We start from the raw sequence: 18600 nt of genomic DNA, 5'->3' as shown, positions 1-18600 counted from the left end.
TTGTAGCCCAGCCAATGACAGGCAGGCAGTGAGAGCGCGTGCGAAAGGCAGGCAGCACTGTAGCAAGCTCGAGCAGCCAATAAGGAGGAATCTGGGTTCACATGACCTTTGCACGTGACTTTTTTCTACAAGACGAAAAATTCAAAGCGAGATCTTGGGATCACCATTTCAGTCCAGTGTGGAAGGGAGCCAGCAGACCAGGGCAGACCCAAGGTACAAGTTGAACCTATAACTGACCTCAGTACGTTCTGAACTAGAGAACGGGAAAATCAGCCAGGCTTTTCCTTCCAATGGATTTCCAGGAAGGGAGTGAGGGTTGGGGAGAGGCCGTGGGAGAGGGAAGAGAAGGGAAAGGGGTGAGAGAGTAGGGGTAAGAGAGAGGGATATTTCTTATTTCCTTATGACATAGAAAGGGGCACTTGGCCCATCATCAATGCTAGCTCTCAAAGCAATCCTACTTATTTCAATTCATCTCATAGTCCACCAACTACCCATCTGCACCAATTAATCTATCAACCAACAACACATCGTTGGGATGTGGGAGGAAACAAGAGTATCTGGAGGGGTGGGGGGGGAGGGGGGAATCTATAATATCAAAGGGAGTGTGTGCTAATTCCACACAGACATCACCGGATATCAGGATTTACCCAGGTCTCAGGAATTCTAAGGCAGCTGCACTAACTGCCACACCACTGTGTCATTACTGAAAGGGTGCTGGGGGGAAAGAGCAAGAGAGGGGTCAAGGCAGAGAAACAGCAAAAGAGGAAAAGGTGCAAGAGAGAGGAGTGTGAGAGAGGGAAAGGATGAGAGAGTGAGGGTTCAAATGAGGACTGAAAGGCAGAGAGAGAGAGAGAGGGAGGCTAAGAGAGGGATAGGTGGAGAGAGATTTGTGTGACAGAGGGGCGAGAAGAGAATTGTAGTGAGAGAGCAGTAAATTCCACAATTGCTTTAAACATCATCTTTAGATCTGCCTCGAACTTCTACGTTAAAAGGAATGCAAATCAAGTCCATGGCGACTGCTTTCATGATTTAACCCTTGAAAGCCTGATGTAATTAATTTGCAGCGGACACCCGATATAACCGTAATTTATTCCCAACACTCTGTTCTACTGAAGACATTGCAGCGAGAGAGAGGAGTGAGTGAGAGAGGAGGGATGGAATGAGACGGCCAGTCATGGATGGAGTTGTACATTGGCGGGGAGGTAAAGGATGGCACAATGTGTGGGTCTTCACAGGATGTGCCCTGTCCACTGCTCAGTGTTGTTCAAAGCACGAAGGTCAGCTGTGTCGTACATGGGTAGGTAAAGCAGCTGGTTTTATGTCCCTGCTCCACTCCAATCTCATCCTCACTGTCTCCAACCAAAGGACCTGGAATATGAACAGAAGTGTGGGACGAACTGAAGAACAGGTGCCAGAGCCAGCAACATGTGAGTGGGAAGTGTTACCCAGGCAGAGGCCATGCAACAAATACCAGGATATGATGCATCAGCAAACCATCAGGCCTATTCCCACAGCCTCCCCGAGACCAGGCTGCCATGCCTGGGACTCTCCATGGCTCCGTGTGACACTGGACTGAAATGACTTCCCTCTTTAAAGACGTGTTCCATCTACGTTATGGCCTACACATGAACTCCTTGACCTGTCCCACTTTGGGCCACAGTAAAGGCTGGGAGATCAGCGTCAGTCCTCTGGGGCCATATTTGCACTCGGATTCAGCCTGTGCTGCTGAAAGGCTGTGCTTCAACCTCCAATCAGATACAACAGCCCGACTGCACCCACATTCATCAGTCGCTCCCGGTTAGCCTGTGGATACCTGATTGCCTGCAGCCTTCTTCTTGCTCAGCTGACAACTCCTTGGCTGTGCACTGTAAATAAGATTGAAAACACCTTCAGCACATTAACCTTCAGCTGTGAAAAGTTTCTTAAGTAAAGAATAAATGACGGGACAATGTTCTGAATATTCACATGACCTGCTTAGCTTTGCAAGGGTCACATCTTAAGTTAGTGGCCTTTAAATACAAAAGACAAACACCACACCTGCCTTTAAATACAGCTGACTGGTTTCGTGCAAATAACTCCTCAACTCGGGGAGCTGGTTATGGTACAGGACCACCTTGGTAAATGCCATTCCTCAGTGCAGGCTGTACTTTGGGTTATCTGCACTACTTGCGGATTATCTGCAAGTTGTTTAACCACAAGGAGCATCACAGTTCAGTCTGACGTTGACCTAACCCAACATTACCAGCATCAGAGTGTCAACCAATGAGGTGGTGATGAGCTGGAACAAACAATTGAACAGTCTGTTGTGAAGCAAACAATTTGCTTAGACATGCAGTCTATTTGGAGGGCAGAAAAAAAACCTACATCAAAACAAAGTAATTTGTCATGAAAAATGCAGTGGACAGAGGATTGTTATATTTATATTAAGTGCATAAAATCAAACTCAGTCACTGACAGGAGTGTGGTCATAAGGTTGGATTAACAGGAAAATTACCCCATCATCTCTGACAGCAACATTATAGCACATGCAGTCTCCAGCATTCTGTCACACACATACACAACTGCACAGGATGTGTACTCATAAACACATCCTTACAAACACGCACACTCTCACGAACATACACACACATGTATGTACATATATACACACACACCCACACAAGCACACATACATGCATTCAAATGCACGCGCGCGCGCACACACACACACAAATCCTGCACACACCTGAAAAGTTGCAAACACATAAATGGAGTTAAATTCAGCAGTTGAAACTTTATTTTAGATAGTGCCTGAACACAGAAAAAGGAGTCACAAATTCTGGGTGGGTGGTGGATGTAGTGATGCTCAAGACATTTAAACATTCAGAAAAATTGCCGAGGCATAGAAGGCTATGGACCAAGTGCTGGCAAATGGGATTAGTGGATTGGTATAGGTGGGCACGTGATGCTCAGTGTGGACATGGTGGACCAAAGGCCCTGTTTCTGTGCTATGCAACTCTCTGATTCCATGACCCACATTGTCTCACACACGCACGCATGCGCACACACACACGCAGACACACATGAAGACACACACATGATAGAGAGACCAGGTCTGGAAGTTAATTTGCTTCTCTACTGCTCAAAAGGTCCTGAGACTTATGTAGGTCCTTTAACAGGTGATGCAGGATTGGAATCAGCTAAGCTGGTCTAAATGAGACAGCAGCCCTCTTGAGTCATATGACTCAAGATATCACACTGGGAAGGCACACTTCTCCCACTAAAGCAATAGAGAAGTCTCAGGTGGAACCAAATGGTGAGTCACGATCACCTAATTGGTTGCAATCTATGCTGCTGATGTTCTGACTATTCACTTACTTGGCAAAACCGATGAAATCTTCATGGTTTGTGTTCATGTAGGACAACTCGATGTCTATCAGGAGCATAACCTGCAGGACAAGAAGAACAATCACTGAACCTGACTTTCAACAGGAAAGCAGTAGATTATACAATGGAGACGCCACCGTGCTGGGATCAGAGGTCACCGACCAGAGCATGTGTATCACAACACCCCATTGCAGGCTGATACCCCCAGAAACAACTCCAGCAGAAGCAACGGTGCTGGGACAGACCCCAGGATTTTCCAACACAATCAGTAAACTAAAAGCTGTTAACTTGTGCCAAACTGTGGTTAAAGCAACGAGCTGTCTCTACCATTAGGGCTGGTGCAGGGAGCGATGGGGGATGTGAGGGGGTACAGTCAGTCAGCATTTGCTGCCCTCTTATTGGTGATCTAGTGCACAACCCAATTCAAACCTGCTGGAACTGTGAGAAGCTTTCAGTCAAACCATTAAGGTCGTTGCCAAAAATACCAGAAGGGAGATTAAGGAAACATATTTTCCAGACGGAAAGTTGTTCTGATCTGAAATGCATAGCCTGAAAGGGGGTTGGAAGCAGAGTCAATAACGTGAAAGGATAAGTACTTGGGAAGCAAACATTTGAGGCCAGTGAGGAAAGAGCAAAGGTATAGGATGATTCAGAGATCTAGCATAGGCACAATGGGCCGAATCACCTCGTGCAGTGTTGAACTGTTTATTAATTTCATCATCCAGCTTACTTAAGACAAACCATAACAAAGTAACAATAACTGACTCTGACCATTCCGGATTCCATACCTGTTCTTTTGTTCTGCCTTCTCGATCTCGGATGTGAGTGGTCACAATTCGGTCCATTTCTTCCCGCAAGTGTGGATATTGGCCCAACTGTAACAAAGAACCGGGTGGACAGGTGGAAAACAGCCCAAAGCATTTTTCCCCCACTAACACACAACATCTGAAAGAGCACATTGCAGTACATTACTGTGATAAGCCAGCAAGTGCCTTCAGTCAGGTCGAATTCAGCCAAGACTCTACTGACAGCATCAGGGACATGTTGGGCTTGCAGCAGGAGGACAGAGGCAGCCAATTTATACTTTCATACATGGACTGAATTTGTGCTGCTTTATTGAACTTACTCAGGCATTGGATAAAATTACAGCTTTTGTCAAGTTTAAAGTTTCAGTACAACCAGGAAATGCTCAGAGCTCAACTAATCAACAAACATAAACATTCAAGGACATAAAAAATTCTCTCTCCTTGCAACCTCAATCCTCTGCAGTGCAAGACGTGGCTGCAAGAGGATATTTGTCACCCAGGAAGGCAGGTGAAGAAGTAGTTGGAACGGTGGGACGCGAGTCAACATCACTGGGGCAAGGGCCACAGTCAGCTCCGTTCTTTAACTGAAGCAGGGCAGCAAGCTGGGCCTTTTCCCTCCTCACCCCCTCCAGCCATTTTCCCAGCAGCCAGCACCAATGACGGTAGAGAATGAGGTGAGGGAAATGTACAGGCTGTTTACACAGGACCTTAGCTGGAGAATGGGCAAAGAGTGAGGAACAGTGTGGGCCAAAGGACCTGTTCCTGTGCTGTACTGTTCTATGTTCTAACACCACTGGGGAAATAAAGCTGCAAGTAGAAAGTGGAAGTTTTTTTTTGAAGAGGTTCAGATTCTTTGGCCAGGCTGAGAAGGCTGCAGCCCAGAGTGCCAACTGAACCTCAATTACTTTGCATTTATCAACCCTATCCAGGGATAAAGTTGCCTGCGCTGATACAGTATTGTACAGCAATATGCACTCTCAGGCTTCTCCATGGGTTACTTTTCCGACAAAAACATATACACACATTGTATCAGCATGCAAGCAGGCAGCCATGCAAGCTCCAGAGAATAACATGGGGAGGGAGTAAACAGGAGAGGAACAGGTTAGTACACAAGGTGGAAGAATGACAGCACATAGATCGAGGTACATTTTAACAAAGGCAATGTTGGCCTCAGATGAGATTTTAGTTTGGTCCTAACTCCATAACCAGAGCCTGTTTTCATGCCTGCCTCGCCGTTTGGAACTCAATGAGATAAATGAGGCTACAGAATGAAAGAGTTTCCTTCCTGTGCATTCAGGAGTGAGGGATGGGCAGGTAAGCAGCAAAGCTGGGCTCCTCTACACTCCCCCAGGCTGACAACTGCCGGCTTTCTCAGCACACCCGGCAGCTCGGTTACTAGATGCCAATTGGACTGGTGTTTCTCACACCCTTCCCCAAACTCTGTATGCAGTTCCAAAAACAGAGATATAAAGGGTAGTTGGAAGGTGTGCGCGCACACACACAAACACACACACACACCCACACACACACACACACACACACACACAAACACACACACACACACACACACACACACACACACAGATGTGTAGTGGTCAGATCTGGTCTTCTGACTAAATGCTAAGCCTGCTCAGCTCTCTCACTCATGCACTGGGAACTGTTGTGATCTCATGTCAAAGATTCTCAGAGTGGACATGATCCAGGAAGATCTCAGACTGAGGCCTTCTGCTTGGAGAGACATTCTCCATAATGTGTTTGATTAATAGTTATGTTCAAGTGAGGTAGAAGATTATCTTCCTTTCCACAGGGCAAGACCAAGATGAACTACAACCATCCTATTTCCCTCTTCTACAACTATATAGCCTATTATTAGTAACACCAAACAGTATTAATATCCTGAGATTAATTCTTTGAGGTTAAACACCAACTTTTAGTGAAGCAACTATGTTCTAAATGATGGATTATGCAGACTGCGATCTTAAAAATTATTCGAGGACAAACACTTTCATTTGGCTACCCTTTGCTGGCACTTTAATGAGTCATTAGAATAGTTAAATCAAAGGGATTAGCATTTCCCCAAAGTAATTGTGTCAGGTACAGTCTACCATCTGTCCAGTGGTCATTTTCTTTCCTACAATTCTCTTATTAAAATTAAGGTTGCATTAATATTTTCCCACAGAACCTGTAAGAAAATGTGGAACTTGCAGAGGGAATCGTTTGTGGCTGAACAAGAAATGGCAGAAGGAACACTGGGCCAATTCAAACCACGTATAATTCCAACATGGAAAACAACTGAAAGCCAATGTAAACCCCATCGAAACAAATGGGAAATATGTTAAACTCCCATCTGCTAACATCAACAAGATGTTGATAAAAGCTCAAATCCACTCCAGATTTACCCTATCACCCCTACCTAAACCCTATAGTTATATTTTAACTTGGAATGAGCCTGCCCACTAAAAGCCCACAGCCCAGACACCCTGGGATCATGTACATGTACATTCCCCTATCCATGCAGAAAGAAAATAACACTTATTTTTGTCGATTGCAATTGAAATGTCTGAAGGCTAATATTTCCTTTCCAAAGCTAGCAGAGCCCTTCACTGTATAAAGCAGAGACAAGACCTCGGTGTCTGTGTTGGTGTCTGTTTGTGACTGAAGTACAACAGAACAAGATGGTTACGTGCCCCAGGTATCAATTTATCTGTACAGCAAGGTCACAAGGCAAGGGTAACAAGGAAAGAATCCTGCCAATTACTGTCCACGCTGGTTTAAAGTGCTTTCCTCAGGAGACATTAGCCGTGAGGCCACATTGATAACATACAATAGGCTTTCCAAGTGACACTAATGGACCTCAAGTTCCTCGTTAGAGCAAAGGCACTGCTAATAAATTGGGCCCGGAATTAGATCAATGAATAAACATAGAAACAGCAGTTGGAGTATTCAACCCTTTCTGCCATCTGATTAGACTGTGGATGATCTATGTGTTATTTTATTTCCCTGCCTCGGCCCTGGAACCCTTGCCTAACAAACACCTAAAAATCAGAGTTTTGGCACTTACAACTGGCTCCAGGTTTCCACAGCTACTTGGGGGAAGATGTTCAGATTTCCACTGCCCTGTGTGATCTCATTGCCCCAGAAGCTCATGGTTCTGCCCCTTGTACTGAACTCACAAAGATGAAATGGTTTTTATGCCTATTCTAACAAATCTTTTAATCATCTTTGATTCTTTACTCTTCCTTGACAAAGATGACACAATTTTCATGACATTTTCGCAGAATTTAACTCGTGTAACCACAATATTGGTCCGTGGGTTTGTAATGCAACACATACTGGATCTGACATACTTAGGCTCAGTGATTCTAGTGCAGCTTGTGTTAACAGCAGGGAACCAAGGCCTCAGCTGTTGCTTTATACTCCCTTCCAAGGTTTGGTTCGGGATCAATGGCTGCTTGGGAGGGTGGATGCTGTGTGCATCAGAGCCTGGAACTGATTGATAGTCACAGTGGGGATGGGGGTGAGGCAAGAAAAAAATGCGGGGACACCGGGAGAATGATGCATGATCAATGAGTGAGAGGGGTTGCAGTGAGCTAATGGGGGAAGGGTCAGGGTTCTGGGGTGAGGAGCTCATAGGAGTAACATAATGGGTGGAATTGCAAGAGGTGACAACATTAAGGCAATTAATTGACCTAATGGGCAGGAGGCCCCATCCAATGGTTCAGAAGGGGAGGGGAAGTTATGAAGGTCATTCCAAGTTTTGCCACAGCACTCCGAAAGGAGGGCTGTACTGGGAATGGTGCAGTCGACACACCCCTGGGGACTAAGCATGGCTCACACCTTTGAGCGCCTGGTCGAGATTCCACAATGATATAGGACAGTCCAGGAATGGTCACAGTCACATGACACTTCAGAAATCAATGTCAAAAAAAGAAATCGGGTATACACGGCATTGATATTTCCCACTTCTTAATCCAGACTACACTCATTTTTATTTCATTCAATCATTTCCAGGATAGAGTCACAGAGTAATACAGCACGGAAACAGGCCCTTCGGCTCAACTGGTCCATGCTGACCACACCATCCTCCCTGCTGGTCCCAGTTGCCCACATTCAGCCCATAGCCCCCCAAGCCCCTCCCCTCGATGTACCTATCCAAATGCCTCTCAGGTGTTGCAATTGCACCCGCCTCGACCACTTCCTCTGGCAGCTCATTCCAGGGTCTGGACATCTCCCCTGCCATTGGGAAGATGGTAGCGTGCCACTGACTTGGACCACCTCAGTCCTAATTAAGTGGCTCGCTCTGTTATTTCAGAGGGTATAGAGAGCATTTAGTATCAACTGTGCTGGTGACACTGGAGCCACACATAGGCCAGACCAGGTGAAGATGGCAGAATTCCTCCTTTGAAGGCCATTAATAAATCAGTTGGGTCTTTACAACAATTCAGAAGTTTTTGTGATCATTGTTACTAAGAATAGCTATTGCTCCAAATTCCAGAATATTAATTAAACTTAAATTCCATAGTTGCCATGGTGTGATTTGAACTCAAACCTCTGGATTGTTAACCCGTGCGTCTGCGTTATGAATGTGAAGCAAGATCAGCACCACAGAAGAAGCCATGTGTATCTCTGTGTGACCCTACATCCCTGATAAAAACAGGCCCCTAAAATGTGAACAAGAAACCCAGAGCAAGTAATATCTGGCCTGGCCATAAACCGTAAATCTGTGGCATCACACGGAAGCCACTACAGTATCCTGCTAACACTTTAGGTTACTCAGTGTGGCGGTGTATAATTTAAACGCAAGTGCAGGGGGCTACCCTGCATCCAGCTGATCTCCAGCAGTAGAGAACAAGGTCCTCCAGACACAGTGCACTGCTGACAGACAAGAGAGGTAGAAGGAGATCAGGAAAATGGAAAAACTTAGAGAGTAAAAGTAGTGGCAGAGAGGAAAAGAGCACACAGAAATAAAGGAAAGCGTAAAAAAAACAAAGTAATTTAAAAAATGGAAATCTAAAGAGAATTTTACTCAGCAATGGCTAGTTAAAGGGGAAAGGGACAGGCCTTTACTCACTGGAGTTTAGAAGGGCATCTCATTGAAACGTAAAGGTCATGGGGCAGACACAAGAGACTGCAGATGCTGGAATCTAGAGCAACAAACAAACTGCTGGAGGAACTCAACAGGTCAAGCAGCATCTGTGAGAGGAAAGCAATTGTCGATGCTTTGGGTAGAAACTCTGCCTCAGGATTAAAAATTAAAAGTCATGAAATGGCTGCACAGAATGGAAGCAGGAACCTCCCCAAATCTGGGCAATTAATAATTGTGGCGACAAAGGAGATCAGAAAATGTCTTAGAGACTGAAAAGCCAAATGCCAAGAAACTGGATTCCACCCACTTTTAAACATGTGCTGCATACAATGCTAACACCCACTCACAACCCCCCCAAAAAATTGTGAAATTGGCTAATAGTCCATTAAAAGCAGTGTTACAGCGGTTTGCTCACAGAAACATCCCAAAGTGGGACCTGTGCATTTGCTATCCGGGGCTACGCGCAGAGTTTGCATCTGCTACATCAGTGCTGCACTGATTGCAAGGAAGTGTGTTAGAGCTTAAAGAGCTCTTCCCTATGACAACCACACCCCAGCTACAGGAAAGGCTAACAAGGAGATAAAGAAAATCATGGAGGGGGTCACAGTGCTCTTCAATACACTTGTGTTGCCAGTGTCCCCGAGCCACTGTGATTACAGGCTGATTGGAGGGCCAGTGATCACAGCAAGCAGCTCAAAACTGAATCGCAAGAAGAGACCATGTTCGGTGAAGGGAGCACTGCTGAATTGTTTTCTTTATAAGGTGAGGCTGGCCAATGCAATGCGCAGTATGTCAAGGTCACAGTGCCAACCCATTAATTGCCACCTCCTTTCCGAACCCTGCTCCATGTACAGTTATTCTGTGACTGGTAGGAAAAGGTCGTTGGTTGCCCCAAATGATGGCAGTGGGAGAAACACGTGCTGTTCAACCAAGGCGGTCGTTTGCTGCCCCAGAAAATGTCAGGCGCACTGCTACAAATTGCACACTAAAGTGCCCCGGTCAATTTCCCAGTGGGTTCAATTTCACCCAACGGTAATCAACTTGGGTAAGAACACTTTATTGTGCAATTGGCAGTTAAAAACAAGGACATCTAGTCTTTCAGCTAGAATGTCCACATTTCAAGAAAAGAAGGTTTTTAGTGCAAGTAGTTGATGCATGGGGAACCTTTAAATAATTGTACCCAATGGTGCAATCTCAGGGCAAGCTTGAGGAACAGCACCTCACCTTCCATTGCAGCCTTCTGAACTCAACATCAAGTTCAACACTTTCACCTCATGGGCGGTTCCAGCATTATCGGTTTCGATTCCAGATTTCCTTCAGCAAATTCAAATGATTGGCCCATTTACCTGTTCCCCACACCCAGCTTTGGTTCCTTTCCTTCTCTTCAGACCACCCTCTTTCACCTTGCACAACAGTCCTTGTTTATCATTTAGCTTTCCAGCCCTCCACCTCATCAGACTTCCCTGATAGTCTCTCCCTCCTTATGCAACACCTCCATCCACTTAGTCTTTATCTTAAAACCTTTTCACCTTCAAATTTTCCCAGTACCCCAACCCAAAACACTAATTCTGTTTCTCTCTCCACAGATGCTGCCTGACCTGTTGAATAGTTCCAGCACTGCTATTTTTATTCAGATTTCAAACATCTTCAGTATTTTACTTTTGTACTATTGAAAATCTTAATCGATCTCTCTAATTAAAAGAAACCAAATAATTAAGATTTCACACCTCACACTAACAATGTGTAGCCAGTTATTGCTGAGCCAGCTAATAAAATATTCATGACATAACATGTGCAATTAGCAGAAGACAAATAAGGGTGAAAGTAGAGTCTGAGGTAAAAATTATTGCATTTGATTCCACTAACTCATTGAAAATCAAAGGGAAGAAAGCTACAATATTCCAATTATGAACAAGAACTGTTCTGCTTGTCTTCAAGTACAGCCTTGGAAGCCTGTACATCCACCCAGAGAGCAGAAAAGGCAACAGTTTGAACTATCATTTGACAGAAGCTACCTTGAATGGTGGGAAACACTCTCAGTGCTTAACTCATGCAAGCATAGGTTAGGGCTCCAGACTGTGACTTGAACCCTCAGCCAACCATGGGAGGGACACCCACTGAACCCTGAGTGAATGGCGTTCAGTTCTCTGAGAACTGGATGAACTGGAGAACTGGATTAAAATCCAATTAAAATGTAACAATCGCTAAGGTTTACAAATCATTAATTGTTAACACTCTTCACAGTTGGTGTTTTGACATTCTATGAGGGATGAAGATTTCAGAAGAAAGCAAAGTTACTGTGATGAAAAAAAAATTAGGATCCAGGACCAAAGCACATGAAGGAATTCATTGGAATCTCTTTCAGAGGCTTCATGTCACAGAATGGCAAAAATAACAAGAAGATTTAATTTGGCTCTCTTGTTGACTGTTTTGAATTTATGACTCCAGATTTGAATTTCCTCACTGTAGAAGTATCCTCTCTGAGTGCATCAAACCTCTTCAAAATTTTGAAGGCATTCAACAGTCTTCTCCTTTCTAAAGAAATGAGCCCCAGCTACACTGTAATGTGAAAATCAAAAAGCTGTAGACATTGGAAATCTGAAATTAATGAAGGGTCTTCAACCTGAAACTTTAACTCTGTTTTCCTTTCTACAGATGCTGCTTGACCTACTGAGCATTTTGTGTTGTTGCCCTCACAATATAACTTCCCAATATCAACTAAACTTTCCCAGCCAAAGATTTCTCTCAGAACATGGCGAGGAAAATTGGCGTGACCTAGTCCACTCTTTCAAACATCCCAGCCACCAGACCCAAAATAGGGACCCTGAAAAATATTCTCTCCTTTCCTCTAATTGTGATGGGGCATAAGAAGGTGAAGAAGTCAGGAAGTGGGGAAAAAAATGGCTTTCAGAAACTTGGCTAAACATTAACGACTTTCCATTAGCAAGGGGCAGAAGATATCGTAAGATATCAAAGATCAATGCTTGGCAGGGTCCCTCCACAGCCCTGACAGTCCCTGTTAGTTCTGATAAATTAGTTTCAGTACAAAAAATTAACAAACATCAAATGTAACAGAAATGGGAACTTACACAGTTGATAAACAATTAACTTCTACAAATGTTCTGAAATTAAAGGGTCTTAAATCAATCTATTGTCTTGTCCAGTTAACTACAGGTTACTCACATCTCCCAAAGACAGCCCAGGTTCCAATGCAACAGCTAACATTCTTTTGAGTAGCAAACTGAAATCGGAAGCTCATGCTCTACATGTATCTTAGTCAGCATTGCCTTAGAATGAAAAAGGCATCAGTTTAATTTTGAGTTAAATAAATTAATGTAGCAAAGGCAGGGTTCAAAGAAAGGGTTTGAACTTTTACCTTTTCAGTACACTTTCTGATGGTGCCAGTGAGTTCGCTCACCACCATATCTACGCACTTCAAACATGGCTCCTTCAGCTTTTGGATCTGCTTTTTCACTATAGCCTCAAAAGCAAGGTCAGGGGTGAAGAGCCCAGTTCTGCATTGCATCATGGGAGGAAAATGACAACAAGGGGTGGGGGCGAGGAAAGAAGGTGGGGAATAGCAGGGTGTGGGGATGAAAACATGGGGAGGACATAAAGCAAAAGGAAGAGTAAGACCTTGGTTACCTTTAAGGCTTTCAAACTGAGGGTGAGGATGGGGTGGTGTGGGAGAGGGGGTGGGAGAGAGCGCAAGTTCCAGCTGACAAACAAGTACTCAATACATTGAGTATTGAACGGATGATATAATTGGGGTCTTTAAACCGTCAACAGAGAGCAACACAGTTTCAGGCGCTAATTTAGAAGCCAGGTTAAGGACTTACTGACTCACCAGGAATCCCAATCAGTCATGCCAAAACTGCCAGACACAGTCCTCAATTCTGTGTAGAATAATTTGCTTTGGACTTTGAAGATGGACAGAACAATTTGAGAACCAACTGGTGGATTTTTGCTGCAAAATGGCACGTTTGTGATCAAAACCCAGTCCAGTGACAACAGTCCCCCACATCAGTTCTAAGTACCTGATAGTGAGCGACTTATACAGTCAGTGCCACAGATGGCTCCAAGTCAGGGAAGCTACTCACAGTGCTCCTCGTACTTAGCTTGCTCTCTTTCTTACATCAGAACAAAAGCAGCTTTCCTTTGATGATGTAAACAGCAATTCTCCCACCTAGACTGTAATTCTGACAGGTTGGCAAGATCACTGTGACATCGTCATAAGTTTGTCTATAGCACCTAAAGCTTCGGTTACATCTTTACTTTGGAATTTGGACTCTAAACCTCACTCTCCTTTAAGAGGTTGACTCCTGGGATGAAGGGGTTGCCCTGGGTTGAGCAGGTTGAGCCTGTATTCATTGGAGTTTAGAAGAATGAAAGGGATTGACTTGGTGGATGTTGAGAGGATGTTTCCCCATTGGGCCTATCTAGAACTAGGAGGCATCATTTCAGAATAAGGGATCACCCATTTAAGATGATTTAAGGAGAGGAGGAAGAATTTTTCTCTTCAAGGGTTGTGACTTGTTAGAATTCTCTACTCCAGAGAGCTGTGAAGGCAAGAGTCACTTAATGTATTCAAGGCCGGAATAGACAATTATTTGGTCTATGGGAGAGTGAAGGATTATAGGGGACAGGCAGGAAGGTGGAACTGAGACCAAGCTCAGATCAAACTCTGATGTCACTGACCAGTGAAGCAGACCATACAGCCAATGCTGGCTTCTACTTCTAATGTTTTTATGCTCTTATTAAAACCTACCTTGGACTAGGCTTTTGGTCATCTAACCCAAACTGCAGCTGCTAATCCAGTCCTGGTTTAGAGCTCGTTTAACAATGGTTCTGCAAAGCTTCTTGCGATGGTTAATTATGTCAACAGGTACTAAATAAATGTAGGTTGTTGCATGTACTCTCCAGCCGATGAAACAGTCATTTTGTATCTACTATCTGATTGGATTTTATTTGATTCATTCTTAATCAGGACTCTCAAACTACATGATTACCTACCTCTCAGCTCTCTCCTTTCTCTAAGATCAAGGTTGCTATCTTAAAAGGTAGAAAGATGATCTCAGTAAAACTTGCAGAATTATTACAGGGCATGAAAGGGTAGATACTGAGAGGCTTTCCCCTGGTTGGAGAAACACATGGGAGGCGCAAGTTGACGTGGCATAGTGGTACAGCTCACTGCCTCACAGCACCAGAGACCCAGGTTCAATCCTGACCTCAGAATGTGTTGAGTTTGGACATTCTCCCTGTGACCATCTGAGATATCTGAGTTGGTAGGTTAATTGGCCACTGTAAGTTGCCACTGTATTACACTATAAACAGGTAAGTGATAGAATCTGGGGGTAATTGAGGTGAATTAAAAAATGGAATTAATGTTGGATTAGTGAAATGGGTTGGTGATGGTTGGCATAAACTTGGTGGGCCAAATGGCCTCTTTCTGTGCTGTATGATTCTCTAACTCAATGACTTTAATCTTAATGAACAGTTAAGCAAGTTGGAGGGGCTTTGTGGTCCAGCCTTGCTCCTTAGTTCTCAATGCAAAAGCTTCTAACATCCTGGCCTCCCCCTCCATACGTTCAGAAACCTTATCCACTGCCCTACTCTTCACACTCCCATCCTGCTCTGCACAAGAGTCCTTGGACCTTCACTTAGACAAGCTGCTACATAGGTCTCCTTATTCATTTGGGCTAAATGATGCTTTCTGTTTGATGAAACAACTCGTACAAGAGGGTCACCCGGAACTACCCGAAGTATCCAAAGGGGCAGAGAGAGAAGGAGATGTGTGCTCAAAATAGCGGTGCTCAAAATGATGAAGAACTTCGACAGAGGGATTAAGGGGAAGCCGTTTCCAGTGGTAGGAGCACACATTACATCATTAAAAAAATAACAGCAATAATGAGGAAGAAACTTTAAACTAAAAATGACAAATTAAATGTGCTGGAAAAGGGATAGTGGAAGCAAATTAAATAACAACTTTCAAAAGGCTATTGGAATGAAAGAATTCCCAGGGTTCAAGGACTCTGCATTGACTCTGCATTGACTTTGCATTGCTTTCTGTTCCAGCTGTCCTGCTGTTGTACTCCAAGTAGTGGGCTAAGGGTTACAGAGGTGAAGGACTGTTGGATATCTGCTACACTGTCAGTTCTCTCATTCTTTAGCTCGAAAAGTCAGCACTATACTCTGTTAAATTTTAGCTGTAACTCTTCCATCCATAACTTATCAACAAAGTAAATTCAAAAAGAGGGAAAATCTTTGTGTCCTTGGTTCTCCTGTTCAATAAGGAACTACCTGAACTCAACTCAAAGAGGACCATGGGGATTAGGTCAGGGCGAGGTAGGGGCCTGGCACTACTGTGCACACCACAGCATAATCCCAGTTGGAGGACCGTGGGAATTGTTGACTGCGTTAACCAAACCATCCTACTGGGCAAATAAAGATCAGTCAAGCCAGAGTTCTCCATTGATCAGGGATAAATACTTGTTTGTCTGGTGCCAGCGTTCACCTCCCCTGATGAATACCAGGAAACCACTGCACTTACAGGGGGAGTGATGTGCCATCTTAAGCCCAAAGTTAGCATCAGCTGAAAACAAGAGTTAATTGAGGGATTCTTGAAACAGGTTTTTGGCTCAATAATGTAACAAAGGCCATCCACCTGCTTTTCCACCGGCCACTCTGATTTTGAATCTGGAAATCCAGAAGAATTAGAGCATCTGATGCCTTCTCTGTCCTTTCTCCCACTTGATTCAGTGCCTCATGACGTGCAAGGCATTCGCTCCAAAAGCTTTCAGCAGGACACTAACGATCAGAACTCAAGCCATGCTTCCACGGCCTAGCCTGTTCCCCTGTCCAAGGGTTTGGACCTTCCAGAGTTAGCAGTTTCCAATTTGAGTCCTACTTTAGGCTTCTGCTTCCCCCACTTTGTTCCTAATGCCTTAATGTTGTCACATCACGGAAGACATGCCATGTCATTTCCAGCTGATACAGTCAGGCATAAACAGCTGTTTACAGGTGCTTGGGCTTAGTGTGTTGTAACGTGGCAAACTGGCCTCACTTGGGGAAAACATAAAGACAAAGTCAATGAAGGTTTCTGAAGATGTGTTTGTAAACTTTGATCTGCACTTCTCAACTAGGTGAAATTCTAATTTCTCTTTCAGTTTGCCCCTTCCAACCCCTGCAGCATTCCTCAGGAACTCCACATTCCTTCAATCTGAACTCCAATGCATCCCAGATTTCCTTGGTTCCACCACTGACGGATGTGCTTTCATCTGCCTCAGCAATCATCTTCGTAAACCTTTCCTTCCTATCTTTACAACCTCCCCCTTAAATCAAACCTGTCCAAATCTCCCCCTTTGGCTCTGTGTCAATTTTTGTGCATCCACACTTCCCTGAAAAAGTTTGGAAAGTTTTATTAGGTCACAGATGCCATAAAATGCAAGTTATTAACGTAAAAGAAAGCAGTTAATGGGACAAGTTAGGAAAGCATTGTGCTCAAACATCTGCATCTCATGGTCACTTTCAGCTCCATTTTAAAGCAGTCAATATTAATGTGATCCTTCATGTTAAAATACCTGCTTGAAGGTTATTATTTCATCTGAAAATTGCTATGAATATTAACTAAGTGGCTGTGCTCTGTGTGAACATGCAGGCTAAATAGTAGTTTATGCCTGCAGCCAGGTTACTGTTGCTCGCTAAGCCCAAACACCGAAAGGCCATCCCAAAGGCAACTCTCTGAAGATCCAAGAGCAGGCAGCAAGTTTCCAGGACTCCATGACAGCGAATTACCTTCTTGGTACACTGCCTAACCGTACTGATTAACTCATTGATAACCATGTCCACACATTTGAGGCAGGGCTCTTTGATCTTCAAGATCTGCTTTTTCACAATCGTTTCAAATGCCATGTCGGGAGTGAAAAGCCCCGTTCTATCAAAGTGAGGAAAGACGGCAAAATATTGAACATCGAACAAGTTTAATATTTAAGAAAAAATACAACGTTAGAAAATAATGAGACCAATTTGGACAACAATTCTCAAGAGATGTAACTCCATCTTTTTGAGTTAAGTCTCTCTCCTTCTCTTGTTTGATGGCACATTGAGTGTCAAGAATGAAAGCTTGTGCCAGCATCCTATACCTTTCAGCGTAGATTATAGTTTGAGTTAGCTACAGAGTTGAATGCTAACTGATACACTGCTTCAGCACAAACCCAACCAGACCTTAAGTTTCCTTGACAACACTTCTGTTGCCCACAGTGAGGTAGCCAATCAGTACTCATTTATTCTTTTATATACATTATTCTAAGATGTCTAACCATAGCCACTTGGAACAGGGATGAGTTGATCCCTAACCCATCTCACGTAGGAACCTTTAGAGCCAGCAAGACACAAAGCCTTCAACTTTTCACTCTGGGTGAGATGGAAATCCACACAATAGGTGAAAGGTCAACATGCTAACCTGCTAATGAAATATTGTGTTCAACAAATTAAATAAAACAATAAATAATTTCTTTACAATACTTAAAATCAGAATCTTGCAGGAATGAATATTCTTGTTTCAGGTAAATGTCTTCTTGGCAGTTGTAGCTACAAATCTGAATATCCAAAAATCCAATGAAAATAGGTTTTGTGGGAGGTGCGCGATGAGAGTGTCCTACATCAAGCCCCAGACTACCTCACCTGCAACAGGTTGGTCGAACCAATCTTTCAGCTTCGGTCAGAGACAAGGTAATGAAGCATTTGTAATATTAAGAGCATTTGAATTGCAAAGTGGCATTGGAATCCTATTAAAGGATAGATTAAGTTAAATAAATTAAACAAATCATTTAAGACAAATTAGCAGCCCTTTGAGTTCTGTAGAAGTCACACAATTTAAAAGAAGTGGTATCTGTCAATGTTTTGTTAAAAATTTATAATCAGTTTTGTCCTAAAGGAACAGGTGACAGTGTCAGAAACATCTTCAGCAACTCTCATGTTCCTGGAGTAAAGTATATTGTGATTAAATCCCTGTATGCAGATTTTCAGGGTGAAAACATACCAAGGACAGTGGTGGGTCACTTCAAAATTTAAACAGTCTGACCTGCTGAGTATTTTCTGTTTTACAGCATCTGCGGTCTCCTGCCTTTGCTAGATCATTCCTGCTCAGTTTATATCTTGGGGACAAAGATTTACCAGGTGCTCGTTCTATCCTTGACGAACAATCCTTCTCGCCAACTGTTTTTGACAATTGGCATTCAGATGGAGAGCTTCCCCAACCTGGGTCTGTCTGCCTCCCTGAACTACAGTAAAAATCAACAAAAGGAAATGAATTATTTTAAATTTGGGAATATTTCCAAGTCT

The 18600-nt window shown here is 43.7% G+C and overlaps 1 protein-coding gene across 1 annotated transcript in view; it reads right to left on the bottom strand.

Annotated features, from left to right (window-relative positions):
* Positions 1-18600, bottom strand: part of LOC127582318 (dynamin-1-like) — a 175168-nt gene that overhangs the window by 87382 nt on the left and 69186 nt on the right. The window contains 4 exon segments of the mRNA XM_052037495.1: positions 1814-1865; positions 3358-3428; positions 4155-4241; positions 17053-17191. Coding sequence (XP_051893455.1) covers positions 1814-1865; positions 3358-3428; positions 4155-4241; positions 17053-17191 — 349 coding nt within the window.

Source organism: Pristis pectinata, chromosome 23 (genome assembly GCF_009764475.1).
Source record: "Pristis pectinata isolate sPriPec2 chromosome 23, sPriPec2.1.pri, whole genome shotgun sequence".
NCBI classification, from domain to species: domain Eukaryota; kingdom Metazoa; phylum Chordata; class Chondrichthyes; order Rhinopristiformes; family Pristidae; genus Pristis; species Pristis pectinata.
Note: the sequence above shows the minus strand (reverse complement) of the source record. Positions and strands in the feature narration are given on the sequence as shown.